The sequence below is a fragment of the Lycorma delicatula genome, chromosome 10, assembly GCF_047948215.1.
Source record: "Lycorma delicatula isolate Av1 chromosome 10, ASM4794821v1, whole genome shotgun sequence".
Classification (NCBI taxonomy): domain Eukaryota; kingdom Metazoa; phylum Arthropoda; class Insecta; order Hemiptera; family Fulgoridae; genus Lycorma; species Lycorma delicatula.
In genome coordinates, this window is record NC_134464.1 from 61,083,910 (window position 1) to 61,111,271 (window position 27,362).

General features: G+C 29.8%; 1 protein-coding gene across 2 annotated transcripts in view; it reads left to right on the top strand.

Annotated features, from left to right (window-relative positions):
- The first annotated feature begins 4,732 nt into the window (after positions 1-4,732).
- LOC142331234 (uncharacterized) overlaps positions 4,733-27,362 on the top strand; it is a 61,321-nt gene continuing 38,691 nt past the window's right edge. The window contains exons 1-2 of one of the 2 annotated variants that reach the window (XM_075376986.1): positions 4,733-4,863; positions 23,837-24,035. In XM_075376986.1, the coding sequence (XP_075233101.1) occupies positions 23,852-24,035 (184 nt within the window). In that variant the 5' untranslated portion in view covers positions 4,733-4,863; positions 23,837-23,851. Of the gene's footprint in view, positions 4,864-11,892; positions 12,217-23,836; positions 24,036-27,362 lie in introns of those variants that run through there. The other variant, XM_075376985.1, reaches the window with a different exon arrangement.

The following is a 27,362-nucleotide window of genomic DNA, read 5'->3' on the forward strand; positions in this document are numbered from 1 at the left end:
CAATTAACAGTCATACAAATTTGGCTACACTTTCAAAATACAAAAGATCAGAGTATACTAAAAAAACAGACTGACTTATGCAGTAACCTAGGAATATGCAAATTAAACTGCAGTGATTGTATTAAATACTCATAGTATATTGGATATAACACATGCACATTCACCTACCGATATACGAAGAATCTACACATGGCAAAAGAATTAAATGTTTCAAACGGGAAAAATGTTAAAAAAACTCCAATTTTTATATTCTCAGAATTATAATATGTGATCGCATGATTCTGCCACACATTAACATAAATTGTAGTTCTTTGTAATTTTGGTATAAAGTTATGTTTTTATACAAATTTCAGAACAACAATTTTCAATAGTAATAATTATTTAAAATAACAATTAGGATGTTAAAAATTAACAAAATAATTCGACTATAAAAAAATCCTCCTCACTATAGTGAATCTTAATTATTTAATTGATGTTTTTATTACAAAAGAAGAGGAAATAGAATACAAAATGGTTTCAGTTGAAAGGTGAGTATTTTACCCTGGAAATGGCTAAAAAGGGAGTAATTAAAAAATATATTTTAACTGTGTTAAAAAAAAAAAGAAGAGTTAGAGGAGTTTAATTCAACCAATATGCAATTTCTTTTCAATAATCAATTTTTTTTCATAAAACATTACTAGAATTTAAAGAATTAGCTACACAAAATGATTATTAAAATAAATTTGAAAACAGAAATTCATAAATGACTTTCAAACAAAAAAAAAAATATATTTTTTGTGTTATTGAATTCTAATGATACTAAAAGATCGGGGGAAAACATCTTAAAACCCAATTAACTATGTAAGGGAGGACATAGTTAGTAATGAAAATCTCATGTTAATAGTACGTAAATTAAACTTCTGATTTCAACTCCTATGAACAGTTGTTAATCAGTTTTTTATATTTTTCGCAAAGATAATCTATCAATAATTAGCTAAATTTCATCCTTCTAAATTTGTAGAAAACAGAATGATTAGTAATGTAATGGAAAATCATGATTTAATCGATAGATGGAACAGTAGTTGAAACATTACCAATAACACATATATACATCTAGTACAGTATACAATTCATTGTCTATTTTATTAATATTGTAAGAAGAACTTTTATTAACTACAAAGTCAATCATTAATATGATATCTAGAATTTTATATCTCTACATCAAGACCTATTCCATATATTACATATTGTAATAAAAGTATTGTATACTAGGATTGTAATCCAATTCGAATTCAATTTCAGTGAAAAAGTTATGTATTTAAAAATTAAATTACTCCATAGTAGTCTTTAGCATCATGTAATTTGTATTTAACCAAAAGAGAATCTAATTCATTGATGAGGGTGATTAAAGACAGTCAAAAATGGTGTCTTCAACACTGGAACGTTGTAGAGTATCAGCTAAAAAATAAAGCAAGTTTACTTGACCTCTCTAAAAGTACTAGAGAATCAAAGAGATGCCAATTAGGTATTAGATTTCATAATGGAAAAATCCTTAAATTCAGCTCCCCATGGTAGTGAGGGGGCAATGATTGTATATACTAATGTTGGTTGGTACATAAAAGTGGCTCATAAGTGAAGGGACTGAATAGTTCCCAGGATAAGTAACTCCCTACACGTGCCAATGGCCTTTTCGACGAGCAGATGAGCAGTAGGGGTTTGGGTAACTCTATTGCACTGGGAGTGAGAAATCGCTCCAAAGCTGGAAGAAACTTTCATAGGAAGTCAACAGCATTAGGATACAGATGGCAATGGAATACCACTGTATTACTTTTTTCTAGTTAAGCACTATGGTGATGTCTTCCTTTGTTAAATATTCTGGAGATAAAATGACTTCACACAGAAAAGACAAAGCAGTGAGAATATGCACATGGAATGTGAGAACATTTTAGCGGTCATACATGTTAGAAAACTTGAAGAGAGAGATAAAAATAAATAAAATGGATATAGTAGGAATAAACAAGCTTAGATGGGAGGGAAAAACCCATCGCGTTGGTCTAGTGATGAACATGTCTTCCCAAATCAGCTGATTTGGAAGTCGAGAGTTCCAGCGTTCAAGTTACTTTTATATGGCAGTTACTTTTATATGGAATACTAGATCATAGATATTCTTTGGTGGTTGGGTTTCAATTAACCTCACATCTCAGGAATGGTAGAACTGAGATTGCACAACTACATTTCATTTACACTCATACATACCATCCTCATTCATCCTCTGAAGTAATACCTGAACGGTAATTCCCGGAGGCTAAACAGGAAAAAGAATAAAGATAGGAGGGAAAAGGAGAGTTGAACGTGGTGAAGTTATCTTATTTTACTCAGGTATTGAAGAGAAAAAATGGAGTAGGAATAGCTGTAAAAAGTAAATTAGCAAGAAGAGTACAAAAATTAATTTATACAGATGATAGAGTAATGGCTTTAAGGATTGGAATGTTGGCAAATAATCTAGTAATAAATAGTTAACGTGTACATGCCAACGTTGGAGTATAAGAATGAAATATTAAAAAGATGTACAATAGCACTGAAGAGTTATAAGAAAATGAGCAGAACTGCTGTAAAATAGTTATGGAGGAGTGGAACGCAGAGGTGGGAGAAGGCGACGGTGGAAAGACAGTGTGCAAGTTCGTACTGCGAACACAAAATGAAACAGGAGACAGGTTGGTTAAATTTTGCCAAGAGAAGAATTTATTCATTATGAATACATTTCTTAAAAATCATTGACGAAGAAGATATACTCGGATAAGACCAAAAGATGGATCTTGCTTTCAGATAAATCATATTTTGTTTTAAAATAAGATTTCTTTGAAACTATAAGAAATTAACTTTGAATCAAACATGAAATTTACACAACAATCAATAGAATATTAGAAAATATATATAAATATATAATAAATATACCCATATATATGTATAAAATATAAATATATGTTAATATTATTTAGGATTAACTTGCATCTATAACTCAAATCCTGTATGTGTAGTCACCACGTAAGTGATTTATCTAATAAACAGACCTAAAAAGGTCCATGATCTTTGAATTATATAGGATTTTCATTGGTCAAAACAGGACTAAGATGAGGAGTTTTCTTCTTAGAGATGTGTACACATCCTGATCCTGTAGAGGAAGACACCCACCATGTGACAGTTACAATCACCGATGTGATAGTTGCCATCCCCTAACCCTTATTGGCTGTACCAGAAATCATCCAAAATGTACCCGAAATCATTCAAAACTTCAGCAAAAGGCATCTCTCAGCCTTGTTCTTGTCTCAGTCAGGATTAGTGGCAGCTCGTAGAAAAAATTAGTGGGGATACTGCCCCAAAAAAATTTTTCTGGGCCTTTTCAAGGCCATGGTTAAAGTTTTTTGTAAAATGGAAGAACTGAAAAAAAATTAATCAAATAGAATAGCTGGAAGCAGGATAATAATCTAATTCTACTCTATCAAATTCAAGAATGTGGTACATGGTTTTTAACCACATTATGTTTAAAAACCATATTCGGTTTAACTGAATAAATAATAAAATGTCAATATAGATAATATTTTTTAGCATTATTGGACAATAACTTAATAAAATGTCCACTTAAAAACACTATAGTCCAAAGATGCTAATTTAAATTCCTAAGTACACAGAAACAAATACACAATTAATTTTTACCTTCTCTTTCCTTCTCTTTTGCCCTTCCAGCGTGTTTTTGGACAGTTTTTGGGAATCAAAGAGCACTTGCTTTTCACCATCTTCTGATCGCTACTGAAAAAAAAACTAAATTATTTTCATATTCCTTCCACCGACTAAACTAGAAAAGGAAACAAAATTAAATAAATTACATTATTCCTAAATAGCACCTTGTATTTGTCTGTATGAAAAGGTTTAAGGTTGCTTTTAAAAAATGAAAAATAAATTCAGAATATCAAAAAACAAATATAACCAGTAAACTGGATTTGAATCCCAAGAATTTCAGTATGACATTATTTTGTCATTTGACAAAATAATGTCATACTGAAATATTTCACCAACTGTTAACTCGAAAATAAAGCGTAGCCAGATATATATATTTACAGGAAAGTCCTTGTTTATATTAATGTACTGAAGTATTAATATGTAATTTTGAATCATCTTATGCATATTCCATTACTGTCATCCTTTCCCCTCGCCAAATAATTTGTTATTGGGTCGGGGCTGCAGATCATGGCTTATTTATTCAACTATGTTTCTACCGTTCCTCTTGGAAAACTTTTCCACCTCTGTTATTTTTCAGATCTTCTTTACACGATCTAACCATCTCTTCTCCGGTCTATACTTTAGGTTTTCTTTACATTATATTAATTTTTTTCAAATCCTATTTCATTTGAAATTTCCTACGAAGTAGGATAAAGAATAGGGAAAATTTTTCTCTAACTTTAAACCAGAGAATTGTTTGCTTTACTTTCATCGCTTAATTTTTAAACAATTGATATTTTAGAAAAATAAAGAACCAGTATTAAGGTCAAACAATTATGGGGAAAAGAAAAAGAAATGCAAGCGAAGATAAACAGAAGTTATATATGTATGAACTTAAAGTAAAGAAAAAGAAGAGGGAAAAACACACCATCGCCAAGAAATTCAACATACACTGTTTGGATAAGCTCGTTAGCTGGCTTCTACAAGAAAGGCTATTATCTTCATATATGTAAGCGAAACAGGTTTATAAAGGAGACACGATTCGTTTCTGTACGACAGTGTTTGGATTGGATTCTACGAGTACTACTTTTATCGTCTGCAACATGAAATTTCTATCATCGTTAATTGCAATGAATTGCAACTGCTGCATTTATTGAAACGGCTGATGTACGTATAATTTAAATTTATACTAATTTCACACACACACACACAAATATATATATATTTTTTTATTTCCAGATCAATTCAAACCTGACATGTTCATTTTGATTTCAAAATAAAATGTTATTTCCACTATCAGGTATTCAAATCGGTATAAATGCAAGTAACGTTTTAGCCAGATTAGAACCTCTGATTTTTTTACTTCATATATCAGCTGTTAAACAACTAATTTGCAGCAATTTTATCACTAGACCACCCCGGTTGGTTAAATATATTTGATACTATATTTTCCATGAGAGTTTTAATCGATAATTTGAGCAGATTATTTATTCGTCGCGTAAAATATATTTATAAGTAATTCTGATATACACAGAATTTTTTTGTTTGTAAACAAAAATTGTTAGTATCAAATAAAAAAAAAAAAAACTATAATTTAAATTTTTCTATAGTTCTTCGGCTGTGACAATCGCATATACAACCATAAATGCTATTTTTTTTTAATATACAGATATTAAACCAGGAAAGTCAGGGCTACTATTTTTTTTTTTTTTCATATATAAGCCAAGAACATTTTTACTACTTTGTGTATTTATATTAAATTTCGTTTTATATCTATATTTAATTTTATATTAAAAAAAAGTGTTTATACTGCACTCACTGAATTAACAATTACTTGTAAATAACAAATAATTACATTGTAATAAGAAATAATATTTTATTTCTATAATAACTTCTAATATTTTTTATTGCATTATTATTCATCGTAAAAATTTTTTTTACAATGAGAGGTTAATAATTATTAATAAATCAATATATTCAGATTAAAAAAAGGATATGAAGTCTTCCGTAAGAAGTATGTGCCTTCCAATAAGATCCAAATATTTATTTAATTAAAATTTTCTTTGGCTATAACTCTGTAGCCAATGAAAATAAGTACCACTTATGATATATCGTTGATAAGCTCTCAATAAGGGCTTTTACTTACTGCAATTATGAAAAAGTCCAAAATCCAAATTTTTCTGGATTTTCGGCTTTTTTGACACTTTTGGTTCAGTCGATTGTAGTGAAAAGGGGAGGTACACAACCAGATGTTACAACAGTCCTAAATCCAAAATTTCAACATTCAACGGTTAATCGTTTTCTAGTTATGCGTGATACATACGTAAATACATTCGTATGTACGTACAGAGGTCACGCCGAAACTAGTCAAAATGGATTTTCCGTTAAAATCTGGAAACCGACATTTTTCGCGATCACAATACTTCCTTTACTTTGTACAAGGAAGTAAAAAGATTCACTAAAGAACTCATTTATAGGGAATAATATTTAAAAAAACATATTACGTATTTGAGATTTAGATGGTTTTTGATAGATTTAGATAGGCGTAAAATCAAATTCCGTTGAATTTTTCGATATCAAATAATTCGACAAAATTATTTTATAATTTTGAAATGAAAATGAACATGTCATTTTGAAATTAGTCGGGAAATAAAAGTATATATATATATATATATATATATATATATACCTGTGTGTGTGTGAAATTATATAACACGGATACCAGGAAAAAATTAGTCCAATTTTTTATACCAATTATTCAATGCTATTTCTATTATTATTAATAATAATAATAATAGAAAAATGTAAGGTTTATTTTACTAAATAATATAAATTTATAACAATATAAAATATTATTAATTTAATAATATAATATATTACTTTTTATAATGTTACAACAAAGTAAACTTGGACGGCATTTGCATCAGACTTGATAAGTTTAAAAAAAGTTAACTCCACAAATTACAGAGTGTAAGCAATATGGTATGATTTTCATTATTTATTTATATCCGGCAATTAAGGTAAACATTAAGAAATGTTTTACAAGATACAGTATTTAAATAGTATACAACAGAATAGAAATAATCTTAACTAAATCGTACTGCTAACTGAAATAATTTTCTGTTTATTCAATTCAGTAGTATTAATCAAGGTTAAAACTTGTTTTTCTATCGACAGGAAATTAAATAAACGGAAAAATAATTGAACTTATATACACCAGTATGTACTGAGAACATTAGGCAATATAAAATGAGATGACAACGGAAGGTTGTTCTTTTCTGTTCTACAGAACAGAAAAGAACAACCGAACTTACTTGTATGAAATTAAAACTTCATACAAGTAAATAATTGTTTAAATTATACTAGTCACGGTAATAACTTCAGGAATAAGTTTAAGATTAATAACCAACTCGCTACATAGCGATATCATTAAAAAATCGTGTTTTTGTTATAAGTTTTGTACATTTTTAATTTCATCATTAAAATTTTTCTAAAAAAATTTCCTAAAGCTTTTCTCATTATCTTCAACCACTTGAAATGTGTTTTTTTTTATTTAAGTAATTTTATCTACTATTTGTCATTAACGTTCATTAAAAAATACTTGTATGATCAATTAATAAACTGATTGGTAAAATATATGAAGTATTTAAAACTAACTATTATTGCGAGGTGATGATAAAAAATGTAAATAACTGCTACATTGAGTTGAAGCTATCACTATGGTATTTTTAAGTTGTAACTATCTTTGGTGTGAATAAAAGTATGTTACAACTACCCGCTGTGGTTACAACTTCATTTTTGACGTGAATAAAGTGAAGATACAACTACTTAAGTTTAGTTACAAACTTACCGGGTTGGTCTAGTGGTGAACGCGTCTTCCCAATTCAGCTGATTTGGAAGTCGAGAGTTCCAGCGTTCAAATCGTATTAAAGTCAGTTATTTTTACACGAATACTAGATCGTGGATACCTGTATTCTCTGGTGGTGATTGGGTTAGGTTTTTAACCATACATCTCAGGATTGGTCAAACTGAGACTGTACAAGATTACACTTCATTTTCACTCATACATATCAACCTCTGAAGAATTATCTTAACGGTAATTACCAGAGGCTAAACAGATAAAGTGTAGTTACAACTTCATTATTTCCGAGTCTGAGGTAGGGCGCACTTCACTTTGACATGGAAATACTTCCGGACACTTTGCTAAAAATTGGATTTTCTTTTTCAACCGGTATTAATAAAAACATTTTTTCCTAATGTGTAAGTTTGATCTTTTTCTTTCCCGTTGTCTTTTTATCCGTTTTCTTTTTACTTCCTTGTACGAAGTAAAGGAATTTATAATGACTTATATTTAACATTTTTTTTTTTTTTAATAAATTTTATTATTTTTTCTTTATTTTTATTTATATTTAACTTGATGATTTATAAATAAACTTATTGTGACCGCGAAAAATGTCAGTTTCCAGATTTCAACGGAAATATCCATTTTGACCATCCCTGAGTCTATTTTGACTATTTCGGCGTGACGTCTGTACGTACGTATGTATCTCGCATAAGTCATAAACGATTAGCCGTAGGATGTTGGAATTTTGGATTTAGGACTGCTATAACATCTAGTTGTCCACCTCCCCTTTTGATTGCAATCGACTGAACCAAAAGTGGCCATTGTTGGCCGTGCAAACCTGCTATTAAAGTTATCGGGTACAATATCGGAGTGTGGAGTCAGTGACGGAAAGGTATGGCTGTGAGTTTAGCGAGGCTGTGGATGATGCGTGTGATTGAAATGTACAGCTGAGTGGTTTGAATGAATGCATGAAGAAGGATTTAAGGGGGAATTGGATGGTGCGTGCGAAAAAGTCGTTATTTCACAATATTTACTATTATATGGATTATGTACACAAAGATCAGAATTATTTTACTGGTAAATTTAACAGGAGCGAAATGTGGGTAATTTTTAGAATGCGGGTTGCACTATGGACTAAATAAAGGTTCTCAGTTGTTATGCACATTATGCAATGGAGGAAGAAGGATGGAGGAAGAAGACATAACACATTTTATCGGAAGGTGCCCGATATTACCATATACAAGAAATTCCAAACTGGATAACAGTGTCTTAACAAGGAAACAGATAATTAATCTACTTACTGGAAGGGATTGGGAAAGGCTGATTGGATTTATTAGGTGTGCTTGGTCTTACAGATATAGTTTAGTTGCTGAATTTAATACTTAAAGAGTCAAATATGAAGGTATGTGTGAGTGTGCTATCTTCTTTTTCCTGTTTAGCCTCCGACAATTATCGTTCAGGTATTACCTCAGAGGATGATATGTATGAGTGCTAATGAAGTACAGTCTTGTACATTCTCAGTTCGATCATTTCTGAGATATGTGGTTAATTGAAATCCAACCACCAAAGAACACCGGTATCCACGATATAGTATTCAAATCCGTATAAAAGTAACTGCTTTTATTAGGACTTGAACGCTGGAACTCTCGATTTCCAAATCAGGTGATTTGGGAAGACGTTTTCACCACTAGACCAACCCGATGGGTTAATGTAGGTGTGCTACCTAGGAATATAAATGAAGTATATATAGCTGAGTTCCGCTGCACTGAAATATATAATTTAAAGGTAAGGTCATACATAATCAAACTACATTAAAAAAATTTATATTTATTGAATTGGGTGCGGATTGATATTTATCTTACAAGTTGCATTGTACTGATTATTATTTTTGTTTTTTATTATGTCTAGTTTTAAATTATTTTCATTTAACCCTTAAGGTAGTAGAATTTGATTTACTTCTGAGAAAGGTCCTAGTAGAGTCAGTTATTTTTACACGGAATGAATACTAGATCGTGGATACCGGTGTTCTTTGGTGGTTGGGTTTCAATTAACCACACATCTCAAGAATGGTCGAACTGAGACTATACAAGATTACACTTCATTTACACTCATACATATCATCCTCAGAAGTATTATCTGAACGGTAATTACCGGAAGCTAAACAGGAAAAAAACGGTTTACTTCTGGGAATTAGATGATTTATTATTTTGCGACCTTTATATATATATATATATATAGTTTTTTTTTCTTTAGAGGTGGAGGAACCCCATTTACGGGCGCCTAAGCAGTGTCGGGCTCGTTAACAGGTTCCGCCAGTTATAACAAAGGGCGAATGTATACCTGCGCACTACCTACTAAACCTCCTGGCCTCCCCCTTCCTGGGACTGCTTATAAAAACATTCCTTCAGAAGAAGGGGGAATCGCCCACACACAGTCATAACAATCCAAGAATGTCATTCACCACACAAACAATACTACTGGAAGCTACACATACAGCACGTCAAATACATACACCGACAACAACATACAGAAAACAGGACAAGCTACTAACATCTATAAAACCCACGGCCGTCAAGACAGAATCTTAAATAGTCACACCACTTACCAGTAGCCACCATCAGTCACACGAGCAGAGTGTACCCGGCCTCATCGCATCCAGGCGACCTCCACACTACAAGGGACCCCCGAGGCACTCAGCCGAGGACCTGTCCGCCACGTGCCATTCTCCTCTGCGGGACTCTTCATATAATTGGAGCTTCCTCATTACCGTCCTGACGAATCTTTCCACAGTCTTCCACTGTGCCTCACCTTGTAATAGGTCTCGCAGGGTATCTTCAGGGCGAAACATGTGCTCACATCTCAGGTTTCCAAGCATCTCTCTACGCTCTATGGCGAATCGCGGACACAAAACATGTTGGGAAGGGTCTCTTCCACCTCGCACTCCGAACAATTTTCAGATTGATCGAGCCCGCATCTATACAAATAAGACTTGAATCCCCCATGACCCGCCAGGAATTGCGTTAACTCAAAACTCAGAGTGCCATGAATCCTCCGGCACCACTCTCTGATGTTCCCAAATAAGGCGGTGGGTCCACCTACCCTTCGTGGCCCGATCCCACCGCTCCTGCCATGTTTGTGCGATCTCTTCCTCTCGTTCTTCAGCAGAACGTTTCCTTTCCTCTAATGGGAGTGTTCTCAGTTCCCTAGTTCTGCTATGCCGCATTATCATCAAGTCTACAGGCGGAATCCAGCAATCACCTACACCTCCTCCCTGGACACAGTCCTATAGGCGGCCATAACGGTTCCGGAGTCTATTTTCTTCGATTTTTTTAGGTCAAAAATCATAAGAAATCACTCATTTTGGCCCTTAATTTACGTCCTAAAAATTTCAGTACAACCTCAATTCACCGGGGTAGCTGAAATCCGAGTGAAAATTTTCACTAGCTGTAACTCGAAAACATAGCACTTTAGGACGTATATTTAAAACTTTTCCATTAATGCCAATAGTAGAGTAGGTTATGAAAGTCCCAAGAAAACTTCGTGAAACACTCTGAATATTAACTTTAAAAAAACAATACACTCTGAATATTAACTTTAAAAAAACAATAACATTTTTAGATGTAGCTAAAAAAACACTTTATAATTATACATCGTTACACAAAATTTAAGTTGCTAAGGAAGACAGATAAATCGATAAAATATATTTTTACAACTGTACATTTATATATCAACTATACCCTGATCTACTCGATTGAAACATGGATCAAAATAAATTAATAATAGCCTGATTTAAAGCTGTTTAATAAGCCTGATCTATGAAATATGGGTCTGTCTTAAAGGTCATTATGAGCACCGATGTATTAATTAATGATTAAAAGATAAAAAAAATATATATATATGTATAAAGTAATTTTAGGCAACTAGATATTAAATAGTTTAACATGACAGTGAAATGAATAAAATTAATAATTTACTGATATTATGATAATGAAAGTAAGCTTCAAAATTTTATCAGATCAATTATTAAGCTACTATCTTTGGCATAACAAGGGATAGAACTTTACCAGCTACTAGTTTCCATTTTAAAATGGAAATTTTATTTTAAAAAAATCTATAAATAATAACATTCTGATATCTGATTATCAAGTTTCTTCAAAAGGATTTTTTATTATTACATATTTTTTTTAAAAATACGAATTAAATCGGTACCGTAGTAATTACTAAAACTTAGATCAAACGATCTATTTTAAACAATGTCACAATAATTAAAAAATATTATAAAGTTCAGATACATCAATTAAAAGATTATAACGGTCGCTTAATTAATTCTAATTTAAAGAAGCTAAACGTTTTTTCGACAGGTAGCGCTTATACCGGCAACAAATGAAATTAACCTGCCGCAACAGTAAATACACGTAACACAGATTATGCGGTAAAGCGACGAACACTTTATAAATAATATTCTACCGATAATTATTATGATTCATTTAATGTATTGTAATTGTGTGTGTTATATACTTTTAACTTCATATAATATAATAAACATAGTTTTTGTGAACGGTGTTACTATTCGAATTAAAAATACAAATAAAACTTTGGATCTATCACAAATTTCAATCGAGTACAGCAAAACAGATCCGCTCTCTTCTGTATTATCAGTAGATGCAGAGAAGTATGTAAGTAAAAATATTTTATTTTGTTTTACAGAATGAGAAATTAGTTTAATGCCACATGAAAAAAAATTTAAATGCAAAAAGATCAAAATGGTCTGTGATTTTTCTCCTCCGAAACACGGTTAAAGACAATTTTTAAAAATATCTCGAATACCTGCTTGAAAAAGTAAATTAGGTGACTTAATGGATTTTTTATTTATTTAAAACGGATTATTTTGGAAAAAGTCTAAAAAACAGATTTTTTTTATATTTTCCAAGTAAAACATTATTTAAAAATGTAATAAAATTAACTGTAATTGGTTTTTTCTTTGTATGCTATTAGGATTTTTTAAGCCTAAGTCATTTTTATTCTTATTATAAACAATATTTATTTTTTGGAGGAATTTCTTCGAGTTCTACATAAAGAATTCGTTACGTAGGAGTAAAATCTAATGTCGGCTTCGGTAGCGTCTCGGCCTTTCATCCGGAGATCCCGGGTTCGAATCCCTGTCAGGCATGCATTTTCATCCACGCTATAAATCATTAATCTCATCCTCTGAATCCCGGATGAATCTCATCCTAACGGTGGTCCCGGAGGTTAAAAAAAAAGGAAAGTTTATTATTATATATAATCTAATCGAAAAAACATTAATTCAATGAAAAAGATTGTTTGACATCATTTGTTAGGGCTGTAGGTTTTCAATATGTTACATGTTAACTATTACGCAAACATGTTAAATTTTATTTAAAATGATTTGTGTGCCTCAATTTATCACAAATAAAACGTATTTTAAATGAGTTTTAATTATGGCTGAACTACAATAAAATGGTTTTTTATATAAAAAAATAAGAGGAATTGAACAAATAAAGAAAATATATATATATAAACTTTTAATTATGGAGCTTTCAAGTAAAATTCCTAATTTATATGATCTGAACAATAGGAATATATTTTTAGCGGTCGAAATGTGTTGTACTAGCGTATGAAAGCAATTTTTGTTAAGAGTTAAAAATGGTTCTTTTTTGCGTTTTCTATAATTGAAAACTACTTCTTTTTAAAGAAAAATGTAGAAAGAAAAATTAAAGTTTGTGAATTCCCTTTATTTCCTGAAAAAGAAAAAATATATATATAAATATACATATGTATGCTGGGTGTAAACAAAATATGACAACCCTTAAATAACTTTTCAATAGTTAAACCAAAAAAGTGAAATTTTTAGCAAATGTCCCTGCTTCGAAACAATCTATTTTTCGGTACGAGATTACCCCACCTAAAGCACCCAGATGACCTCAAAGGGGAGGGGAGGCAGTTCAAAAATTTTTAATGAAAAACGTGGGGTTATAACAGATATTTTAAAGGGCATTAAAAAAAAATTTAGACGTAAAGAACTTCGGTCTGCGATAACCTTAACTAGCGGCAATTTAATATTTTTCATAGTTTCAAACGATCTACAGTACATAAAGTAGTAGTCTCATATCGAAAAATAGATCGTTTTGAGGTAGGACTATTTACCTTAACCCATCGGGTTGGTCTAGTGGTTAACGCGTCTTTCCAAATCAGCTAATTCGGAAGTCTAGAGTTACAGCGTTCAAGTCCTCGTAAAGTCAGTTATTCTTACACGGATTTCAATACTAGATCGTGGATACCAGTGTTCTTTGGTGGTTGGGTTTCAATTAACCAAACATCTCAGGAATGGTCGAACTGAGACTGTACAAGACTACACTTCATTTATACTCATACATATCACCCTCAGAAGTATTATCTGAACGGTAATTACCGGAGGCTAAACAGGAAAAGAAACGACTATTTACCCTAAATATTTATTTATTTTTTAAATATTTACTGTTAAGTTATATAAAAGGTACTGCAGATTATTGTTTCATGGTAGGAACTATTACTAAATTTAATTTGTCACGTTCAAATCGTTAGCAATGTATACACATTTCTTCTGTATAAAGCAATGTAAACTAAGAGTATTTATACATTGTTTCATAATTTTTGTAGCTCATTTTTATTGTCCAGAAATTTAATTTTAAATTTTAATCAGATTATTATACAGCTGAAGAAATTTACTTGCAATCGTCAACTAAATTTATTTTTTGCGTCGTTATTTATAGAAAAAAAAAATTAATAAAACGACGCATCGCTCAAAGCAGAAAATTACGTTTAACACCGTGAAGCAGTCAGTTTCCTGATATCCTGGAAATTCTTTTTCAGGTTTTGTACATGTTTGATATAGTTTCCTTTCATAGTAGAGGAATGTGTAAAGGTCACAGATAAAGTGTAAAAAAAACATTATTTTAACAAGGACATTAAAAACCTCTGAGATCGATAGTTACATTTTTTACGTCTTTCGTAAAAAATATTATATGTCGTAGAAAGTCAGAAAACTATTGACTTAATAAAATCCACTTTATACTCAAAAAGAATTTTTTCTTCATGCGTAAAAAATGCACCTGTTCCTTACTTTAAAAATAATGTGTCAATTTTCACGGTAGAACGAAATAAATCGATTGGAGGAAATCAGTCTAATAAGCTTTCGATTTTATACGAGCTACATTTCATTTATAATTCTTAATTCTCGGAAAAAAAAATACTGCAAAACGCTTAATTAAAATGTTATTTGAAGTTTACCAAAAGATAACAAAAAATCTTAATTATTATTTTGTAATTTTATAAGTTTTAAAAAAGCCTTTGAATTTTGTGTTGTCAAAACTAATACTTTTTTTAAATTTTTACAAACCCTCGCTTTTATTCATATTACCCCCATTTTCAAGAAGTTAGTTTTGTAGATGAATGGTTTTTTAAAAACTAAGAATTTCTGAATGTGTCTTAATATACAATTCCAGAACCAGAAATTTTCTTACTCAGGGCGATTTTTCGTCAGTTAAAAAAGTAGTAATTTCGGGAACAATAAATCGCTCATCTTACTGAATAATTATGAGATGAAAGGTAAAACTATATATATATATATATATATATATATACTTAACTGCTATTTTAGTTCTCAATAATGGTGGAAGTATTTTATTGCACTGAACTATGTTTTTTTTTAATACTACTATATAGTACATAAATAATAATCAACAAGATACAAATGGAAAAAAAGGTTATGATGAAAAATTTCTGTTATGTTGGCAATCTCAGCAATCTATTGAAAAAGAGTGCAGTCGTTTCTGAAAAGCATAGCATAGAACACAACGTAGAACTTGTAATTATCTGGACATTATTTCACTAATGAGGCTGAACTGTTCACTACTTGTTACAACTCCGTTTCAATACATCTCTGTAGAAAGCATTACAGCAGATGGAAACGATAAGCTGATAATGGCTTACATCACAGAAACAAGAGATCTTAACATCCTCTATGCAATCTTGTTTAAATTGATGGGATTCGTGACAATTTTTCGTGTCCTTACTGAATAAACATTCAAATTCATTTTTATTTTCTATACTTCCTCTTCAACTTGCTGAACTCCCATAAATTACATTTATTAATGCTGTTCATAAGAGTATATTACTTCTTTGTTAATCCATTACCATTTTATCATCGGTATATTAACTAAATACTTAAAAAAATCAAACATTAATCATCATTTCAACCAGAAATTAGCTGAATAGAAATCAAGAAAAACAGCAATAAAAACTTAGATCAGTACAGCGTTACAAACTGATTATAAAAATAAAAATATTAAGTCCATACTAATTATTTAGAATATAAATACACATAAAATAATACTGAGGTAAATGCATGAGTAAAAAAGAAACTAAAAATTAAAAATACTGCAAAATAATTGACTATTCATAAGGCATTAATGAAAATTTAGTATAGTATAATGAAATGTAATGTATACTTATATACATACTGAACAGAGACTCAGAAAGTTCAGGGTTTTCTTTTGCTTTTTTTTTGTACTATTATTGAAAAACTCAACAGAGTAATACTGTTTCTGGGAAGAAAATCAGTCTAAAAAGTTTTTTAAATGGGTTCACAGATTAAAAATGGGAGTAAAAGGAAAATAATAAGGCCCTTCTTTGTAAACTAAGTGTTCTGTTGAGTTGCACGAAGAGAGTTATGTTGTCTGGTCAGTAATGCTAAAAAATGATCTGGACAGCCAATTTTTCTATTTTTAAAACAAGACTTTTTAGCATATTGAATTGACTTCAGGTTGAATTATTGTTGAAAGCAGAACTGATAGACTATTTTTATTTCTGCTTATGGTGGTGGCCAAAGTCTTCCACTGCCATCAAAAATATTAGCAGTATTATTTTCTTTTATGATTTTCATCTCCTTCAGAAAATAAGTCTTGATACATATAGAGCATTGATTGTTTGGAAATCATCCCATTTTCCTCGGTTAGCTTCTGTATTTTAACAATTCCAATTCCTTTTAAAGGTAATTCTGTATTGTTCCTAACTTGATACTATCAGTCATTGTAAATTTTCAATTCATTAAAGAATTGAAAATTAAAAGTTATGCGAGTGGAAGCTTCACTGTTTCACTTTTACTGAAACTTGAATTCAGCAGCTTCTGGATAAAAGTGCTAGCTTCATCATAAAAAGCTTTATTAGAGCATTTACTCGTATAGTAGTCCCTTTTTTTACACGAATAAAAAGTAGTTTTATAATTCTCCTTTTGCCTACCTGTATTGCTTATTCTGGCATTATCAGGTTTTCATTGACTTTTATTAACAAGAATTTGATTTAAGTTTCTCTTGAGTGAATTGAAGGTCTTGACCCATGTCTTTTCTTGTTTCGATGAAAAGATACAACCAATTTATTGTTCTGTTTGAATTCAACTAGTGATGACTCTTCATAAAGTAGCCTAAGTGAGGTTACCCAAAATTTGTTTGCTTTCATTCATCGAAAGCCACAACTGTTTGATGTTGCAATATTTTCACGGCAGTGTTCCCAGTTCTTTAGTTAAAACAGTAGCATCATTGATCGATTCACCAGAGTCTTTGATTTGCAGAGCAAGATTCTCAACTTTAGTAATATGGTGTATTATGGTAACATTATTAACCATTTTTAATTGGTGAAATTTGTCTAATAATACTAACATCTTACTAAAGTCCAATTTTTGTTGAATTTCAAGTCTAATTTGTTAAGCACTTCCTTAGAAGAGTTGCAATTTTCCAGGAGACTGATTTGAGATATCTCTGTAGCAGTAGTAATTGTAAACACAGAAGCGATATCAACTTTATCTTATTATTCACTGTCGGCTGACGTCAGTGGTTTCAATTTAGTTCCATTGGCGATCTGATAAAGCCATACACTTTTAAAGTACAGACTACTTGAAATCTCTGTTTGAGAAATTTGAACCATTAAATTTATAAATGGATGAGTGCTCTAAACCTGTCATTTTAACTTTTAAAAGTTAATCATGTTGTCCATCAACACGATACACTTTAAATGTGGAACACATCCATAACTGATCAATTTTATTATGAAATTATTTCTTAAGGACATTTCCTGGACCCATAACCTACTGAAAAAATTTCTTCATAAACACGCCATACATAACACAATCATCCACAACATACAAGAGGCACAGTTCTGTCAACCTACGACTACAAATAATATTTAGTGATAAAAAGAAACAAATGATTTTGAAATTGAATCCATATTAAGATGTATCTCAAGAGATGATATTATATTTCAGATGGGACTGTACATAAGTATAATAAATATTTAATAATCACAACCAGCTTGGTATTTTATTAACGCAGTTCAAAGCAAAATAATAATATAATTTATATTTGAAAAAACTTACTACTTTGTCCATACAATTGATGATTTAATTTATGTAATCCAATAAGAGATATGTTATCAATATTAAAATGGTAATCTAATAATTATGTAAACAAGTATTAACAAAATTATAAAAACAAACTGATTGGAGATATTATAAATGAAAAATTACGAATAAGATAAATAAAAACATATAAATACAAGTGTAGATTAAATATTTAAAAAATACCACACAGCGGTCGTAGAATTAAAATTTTGATATGAAAGTAACACAACTGTGCAACATCTAAATAATAATGTTAAATAGTTAACAACTTTTATGATCAGCATTTACAACAGCTGTTCTGTGATACAGCAGGTCTGTGTGTTTAAATCAGTGAAAGTGTAGTTAATATAACCTTATCTTAATAATCTCCCAAAATTTGAACAAGTTATACACCCTTTTAATTATTTATATACCACACATTACTCCTATAATAATTAAGATATATAACAAATGAATGATCCAGTATGTTAATATGTGATTAAATTGATTAAATAAATTGTTTGGACTGCTACTTAAAATTGATCATCAATCTTTTAGAAAAAAAAGTATATGATCATTATATTTCTATCTCTGATAGTTAGATGAATATTAAACTATTTATTTTTTAATGATAATCTGAAACAAATTTATTTAACATAACACATCCGTAATCCACTGTTACAGTTGAGAGTTTTAAGGTTTGAATCCTTGTAAAGACAGTTGCTTTTATATAGATTTCTTTTATATGCAGATACCGGTGTTCTTTGGTGGTTGGGTTTCAATTAACCACATGTCTCAGGAATGGTCAGCCTGAGTTTGTTCAACACCACACATTTACCAATGCATTTACATGTCAAACTGTGCACAGATGCCTTGGTATCTCTACAGAGTGTTGTTTATACCATGTCACTGTACTTTGTAAACTGGTATAATGCTTGAAGAGAACATCAAACTCAGTAATATAAAATATCTATCGCTTACGAACAGGTGTAAAAGCACACTCAATGACACATCTCTGTAGAAAATAACAAAACAAAAAATAAAATAAACCTACTGTTATTAAATGATAGGCACTTTCATTCACTATACTTTAAACCACCTGACATCACACAAACTATCTACTTTTAGAAACTTGGTCTGTAGACAACTCAACGCGCTTGTATCACCAGAGTACCACATAGAAGAATTCAACAATATAAAATACCTGCTACACACAAATGGATACAACAGGACACTCATTGACTTGCCTATGCGCAAAGTAAATTAAAATAAAAACAAAGATTAAAAAAAAAGTACATAAAATTAAAATATAAATAAATAACTTACAAATTTAAAAAAGTCTAGATGGTCGGCCAAACAAAGTGAGCCCTGACAGGCTAGCATTTAATAAATTAAATAGTTTTCATAAGAATATTGAACTCGCTTTAAAAATAGAAATAAATTTTTTTCAATACTATACTATAAACGAGTAGATAATATCTTGTACTAGATACAAATCATTTCTGAAAATATTAAGGGTGCACTTAAGACAAGTACCCTAAGCATAACGAGAAACTAAAAAGTATAAGTGAAGAAAGTGATTTATTATAGCTTCCTTCCCTACTAGTATAATACATTTTCTCATACCTGGAATAATCTATGCGGGACATATTCCAGAAACAGAAATGTTCTGCATGAGAGAGAAAGATATTTTTTGACTTAAAATTAGTACCTATATTTTTTATGCATGTTAATTTAAATTACATGATAATGTAATATAATGTTTACTTAAACTAATGAACTTATGATTTTTAATTTCATTTTTATTTTATGATGAACTTTATCATTTTTTAATTTTTTTTAATATCTGTCAGGATAGTTTTTTCCTATGTAATTATCAATATTTTCCCATTTGCTGATATCACACTAAATTTAACATATAAAAATAACACTTTAAAACCACATAACCCTTCGCCAGTCAACAAAGCACAATTTGTACAATAGATACAAGAATGATACTAAACCTTCTATTTAGTTTTGAATTTTAACTGTATTTCCATACACAATACAGTGCAATAAGTTAAACAAACTGGTTAGGTTGATGACTAATCATAGTTTAAGTTACCGACCATTATTCAAAACTATACATTATACTGTATATAATAAAGTTTTAAAAGGATTTTTTACTTCCTTGTACATAAAGGAAGTATTGTGATTGCGAAAAATTTTGGTTTTTTTATTTCAACTGAAATATCCATTTGACCATCCTGGAATTCATTTTGACTAATTTCAGTGTGACGCCTGTATGTATGTATTTACCTAGCATAACTCAAAAATTATTAGTCATAGTATGTTGAAATTTTGGATTTAGGATTGTTGCAACATATAGTGATATACAAGGAGAAGGTACATCGATGCAAATGCAAATTTTTTCTTTTTTTTTTAATTTAAATATATTGATCTATTACAATCTGATTGTAAAAAAAATACAATAAATATTAATTCAATAATAACAATAAAAAATTAAAAAATCAGAAGTTATTAGTGAAATTGAAATTTATGTACTTTTAAAAATGTGTATATATAATTTAACAGGCATACAAGGAAGTCATGCCACATCAATTCTTTTTTTTTTTAATTTAAATATATTGATTAATTAATAATTATTAACCTCTGATTGTAAAAAAATGTGTATGTGCAATTTAATAGGTGTACAAGGAAGTCATGTGGTGTCCACATCAGATTTTTTAGAATTCATGAAGTTATGAAAATAGTAAGGCCAAATAGATCTAACGAATTATGCATTTCATTTTTTTGTACAAACAAATGTGTTTATACACATTACTTGATTTCACTTATTGGATGTTATAAAATTAAGTATCGTAAATAAATGTTCATACTTAACTAGTACATAAAATTAAATAAAAATATTAAAAAAAAAAATGAAATTTTAATAGTTTTCCAATTCTAGTTCTGATATGCAATATTCATGGCTCTTAAAAGGCAGGTGAGATTCAAATATACATGTTTATTTTTTCACACAGGAGCTGTAGTCAGGGTTGCCACCAAATTTTAAGATTTGTTTTTCTTGACTTTTACTGACCAATTTAGTAAAAATTTCCTGACTCTCATAATGTTATGCTACTACCATTTACCAAACAAAATAAATACAATCTTATTTATTTGCAGTCTCCACCATCCCCATGTATGCTGAACTCACACCTTTTTTTAATTATTTAATATTACATTCATTACAAGTTTATTTTTTAATGATCTTTAAAAAAAAAAAACATTTAAATTTAGACTATTTTTGTGATAAATTGTTTCAGTAAATTACATTGTAAAGTAAAAAAAAAACAATAATATTTAATAAGTTTTTGCACAAAAATAAACATTATGGTAAATAAAAGTAACACAGATAAGAAATAAAAACTAAAAATTAACTAACTAAAGCAATTTTTCAAAATAATTGGCTCGCACCTAAGACCGCTTAAAACTTTTTCACAAATAGTAGTCTATATCTTGCAAAGTAAACAAAAAACAGTGTTTAATAACTTGATTTGCATAAAAATGCTAATAAACAAAGATTTCAATTTAACAAAGAATATATGAATGATCATAACTTAAAGGAAAACAAAAATCAGTGACTAAAAGTAATACAGATAAGAAAACTAGAACAGAACACATGATTCTATACAAAAAAAACAAACATTATTAACATTTACATAAAAAATATTTTGTCATTATTATTGTAACGTTTACCAAAAAATAAAAAAATAATATGAGCTCTTATTACAAAGGTATTATTTTGTACATATAAAAACACAGGGTAACTTTCATCAATATCTTTAGGTTCCTAATGGTTTGCCCTTTTCTAAAAGTCTAATTTTGGCAGCTACCTGTTATTTTTCTGCCAAGATTGTAGCTCTTAACGTTTTCCTTTCTTCCTCCAGTTTTTTTTTAATGTTCTGCTTGTATTTTCCTGTTCAGGGCTCTATTCTGTTCTTCTTGAGAGAAGTTTTTTCTTTTTTCAGCAAGACATTCTCCATATCGTCTTCTAAGAGCTTCTCATTGCAATGAGCATTTTTTTCGGTAATGAAAACTTCTCCTTGTCCCAGCATCCACAATTGCATAAAAGCATTTCGTCTATAAATTATTGTCTCTTCATGCAAATTCCCAACAAGGAGAGATTTGTTAATGGGAAAGCTACCTCTAAAAATGCATTTCTCTGTGATTTTTTACAATTTTTCCTGACTTTTTCTAAAAATTCCTGACTAGGTTTATATTTCCTGCCAGTGGGAACCATGTGAATTTCTCCGAATTAAGTTCTCTACATGTGTTGATTATAAATTTTATGCATTTATTAGTGATTTAACAAGGTTTTTTTGTTACAAATGTAAAAAAATGGGTTTTTATAAAAGTTTTACTGTTTTACATCGGGCAATATGAAACTACTGGATATGATTCTGGAACCTGTTTTATTCAATTTGTCAGGTCAAAAAGTATAAGAAACCATCAAATTTAACCCTAAATTTGGTTTCCTAGATTTTCAGTATGGTTTTTTATTTCACTAGGGTTATTTCACTGGTTTTATTTATCCAGGAATCAGAGAGAAATATTTCACTAGTCGTAAATTGCTAATGGAGTGTTTCTGTACCAATCTTTAAGTGAACTCATTATCTCAGAAAGCGTTGGCAGTACTACATGAATCACTCTGTATAAGTAACTTGTAAACACAAAAATCACAAAATAAACTCTACTTAACAACAAACTAAACATTAATTTAGAGATTTTATATTAAAAGTTTATTTAAATTATAATATCTTACATTTTCTGATCAGAGAATTGTACTAAATATGATTAAATAGTATTATGATAGTTCATATATGAGAAGGATTAATTAGTTTCACAAATGGGCAATTAATTAAGTCTGTGAGAGGAGTTTATAAGTTGTAATCTTTCCAAGAAGAAAATTCTGAAGAATTTAATTCTAGCACATTGAAGACTGCACCACAAGGAGACTGTCCTTTGTATCTGTTGGAAAAAATTTATTGTTGAATAAATTTGATTTAATCAGTAGAGAATCATTCATAACTAATGCGCAGCTCCTATCCTGGCTATAGATATCTTGATCTCCCACAACTAAGGAATGAATAAATACCTAGAGGTGGCCTTGAATTAGTTTTCGAGCCATATTTTTATCTCACTTTGTGATCCTTTCCATATTGTGGAATATTGTCCTTTTCTTACTATCCATTCTTTTTCCTTACTCTCAAGTCATGTTACAAGAATTTTGACTAGATATTTACCAGATTCGTGCTATAGATTTGGGAGTCTTAGAATTACTTGTTTATTTGTTAGTTTTTCAGATTAATTTTTCCAGATTATTTGTTACTTGTTTCAGTATACATATACTTTATTGAGGGCAACACAGCTTAAGGACCATCTAAGGATTGCATTCCACCCATCCTTTTTATGGTACAATAAGCCTGATCCGGGGATAAATTGCTTATTGGATAAAACAAAGTTTTTTGATTCTTCCTAAAACTTTCTAATTAATGGCACCTAACAACCACTAACACTCAAACTGATGAGCCCTGGATAAAGTTTCAGTTCTATTCAACTGGCTGATATTTTTAATATTGTGTAAACATATAAATACAAAAATAACTAAGTAATATTCTAAAAAAAAATAATGGTCCAATGGCATCCAGTAAATTAATTTGTTGTCGTACTATTTACGTAATACAGATATGTCAACAATCTGATCGATCTAAAAGGTATTAAATTCAATTTAGAAAACAAAGAATCTGACCATACAATAAGTTAAATAATTTAATACGTTTACTTTAATTTTTAACCAATTAATTGTTTTAATTATTTTTCAGAACGTGTCTTCATCGATGTTCGAACAAGTATCATCTCTTGAGGACATTACAGATTACCGGGAAGCTTTTGAACTTAAAGAAAAAACAACGCTGCCACCTAGCCCTAAAAGAGTTGCTATTCTAGCATTATCTGATTGTATAGAACTCTGCGAAAGAAACAGACTCTATCATAAGGATGGAATGTTCCCAACATATAAAAGTATTATTTTTATTTAACAAATACTTTATGTTACCATGAAAGGAGAATATACATACTTCTATTACCATTCAAATATTATTAAGAGTACAGTCCTTTTAACTGAATCCAACGTTTAATGGTATGAGTGTATTTTGGTAATCTTTGATACCAAATGATTACCCAAAACAAACTACTGAGCTGTAATAGGTCTTACTGTATGTTGTGAGATTAATTTCAAACATAACAAAATTAATTTGTTTACAAGCTCCATTAATTAATTATTGCTTTCAATAATAAATTTTAAGATAATCAGTAAGTTTCCACATATTTAATGTACTTCTTTTGAGCCATGAGTTGTAGACAGCCATCTCCCTTCATCAGGTAATGAGTTTGACTAGTTATAACTACAGATCACTGATATAGGATGTGTTGTTAATTAGAATTCTACACCAGAATGGCGATGGAGAACCATATTTAGGAGCTGTTACAGTTAAAAAATAACTTACTTATCTATTTCTCAAAAAGAAAAACCTCTTATACAAAAGACTAGTACAAATCATCTGCACCAGACTTGCATGCAGTTTATTTACATAACTGCATTAAATAATATGCCAGATGGGCTCATGTGCCCCCTCTGATATGAAAAATGTAAATAGCTAAAAACACAATCACCCTTAAAAATCATCTTATAGAACAGGACACTAATATACAGACATTAAACATGCAAATTTACACATGACATGTAAAAACATTTTTTACATACTCAGGGTTAATGTTTTTCATACACTACAGAATTTTAATGTTTTATATTCATACACAAGCTGTAAGCTTATAAAATTAATTAATCACTGAAAAAAAATAATCAACAAATTTACATTTTATTTTATTTATAAAAATGCTGCTTTTTAGAAAAACAAAATACTAAATAAATACAACTGGATAAAGAGTATACTTACAATATCTACTAATGGGGATCATAATTTACAGCAATGCTGATTACTGTATTACTAGTGGATAATAACAACTAAACAATATCTTGTGGAATCATAATTTCATACAGTTAAAAGGCAAGTCTCATTTTTATTTTATTTTCTAATAAATGATCTGCAAACTACCAAACAGAACAGTTTAGTATTTTTGTATGAAGAAGTGTTTTAAATATTACTACTAAACTGCCAAACAGCTACCTCTAGCTGAATCCCTCATGAAAAAAATTTGCTAAATTTTTTTATTAAATTCTCCCTTATGAAACATTGCCTAAGTTAACCAATGCCGTAGACATTTTTCAAGATAAATTTATTTCTTAATAATTAGGTGCAACATTTAATATAGGTGTACATTTGAAGTGTAGATGAGGAATAACTAACAGATAGACTGAATGATATCAATAAACAAAACAAATAAAAATTTTCTCACGGGAATGTTAGGGTTGAACAAGTAGCCTTGTCCGGATTGGCTGGTAACATTATATCTTTACATAAATGCAGAAGTGGAGTAATGTATTTAAAAATGTTCTATGTACAGATTAAATCTGTTTGTAGCACTGATAAACTGCAGAATCTCTGTATCCTGACTTCTATAAAATACATAACAAATGATAAATCACACTTTTTGAGATAGATTTACTATAAGTTGAAACAGTTTTTCTGATGCAAAAGAAAACAAATTTAATTATTTGATATTCAACATGTAGTGTATCTAATAAAAGTGGTGAAAAAGGGAATTTACAAACACTGATAAACACAAATTTTATTCCATAACATGTGAAATTTATTAATGCTGAAAACGAATCTGAAGTCAGAATTTTTCCATCACTAAATTTCTGGAAAATTACAAAATTTCAATTTTGAAAATTGTTGGTTTTATATGATGCATGATTATACACATGGGTTTTTTTTATTTTATATGATAACTTTATATTTATGTGCTCAGTATATATTTTTAACTTTATTAATCAGTTAACCATGAAATAATCATTTTAGTCATTACACAAACATCACATATCATGACATCCCTCTGAAGTGGATACCAGCAAGATTCATTAAGTCTGTTCAATTTAAAACAACACAAAGCTATTATATAGTGTTGTTACCATCATAGCTTTTAATGGTTTAATCTCTTCAATCAGTGTGATAATTGCATTAAATAAGTGAACACTGAAGTCTCACAATACCTCATACGTGTGTAAATGATTCGGACAGTTTTTTTCACTATAAAATCACATAAGAATCATTAAAAGTATATATATAATATATAAATACAACGTATATAAAAATAAATATAAATATATAAATCATACAAGAAAATCATTTTACCTTTAATAAAAGAGGGTTATAAACTATACATTGTAAAATAAGTGATCAGGACAAGACATAGGCTCCTGATATAAGATGTGCGGTTTTAACTGTGCGGTCAACTTAGGAGAATGGTGAAAATAAACACACCAAAGGCCTTGCCTTTTGGTGTCCCTGTGGTTTGGTATGAACCAAACCGATTGTTATTTCTGTTTAACTAATGTGTCTGAATTTCTAATTAGTCTAATCGCACTGTACTCTATCCTTTATTGCTATCTATATTCAGGCCTGTACCTCACAGTGAATCCATTCCAGTTCCCAAGGTTCCTGAAAACTTGTTTTGTGAAAACAGTGATCCAGAAGTGGACATTATGGAAGAAGATAGTCATGATTCATACTTTGAATACAATCCAGTGAGCCACATCTTAGATCACAAGGTGAGCTAAATGAATTGGTAAGAGAGTTAAACTTATCAAAAAATTCAAGCTACACTTTTAGGCTGCAAGGTTGGAATTTACTTTAAAAAAATACAAAAATCTCCGGCTCTCAAGCCAACAGAAAGTCTTTTCTCAATCCTTTGCTGAAGAAAATTATTAGTTTAGTATAAAAATGTTGATGAGGTTATGTAACAATTAGAGCGAGTTCATGAACCTGAGGAGTGACACCTTTTCTTTGATTCCTCCAAGTATAATTTAAGCAGTTCTGCTTCACAATAGTAATAAATATACTTCTGCTATAATTATAATTAATATGAAAAAAGCATATAATGTTATAAAAACTTTTATTGAAAAAGAAAATTACAAAAAGCATAGTTTGAATGTGTATGATTTAAAAGTAATATCTCTCTTGTTAGCAATGCAGTTAAGGTATATAAAATACAATTCTTTTATTTGTGAATGGGAGCTAAGGATTCTATAGAAAAACATTGGAAGAAACGTGAGAACTTAACTCCTAGAAAGTCAATACTCCTACGCGTCTAGTTAAACAAAAAATTATATTTTTACCACCCTTTCAAACATATACTTTCAAAAAGGTTTTCCTGACATTTACATTA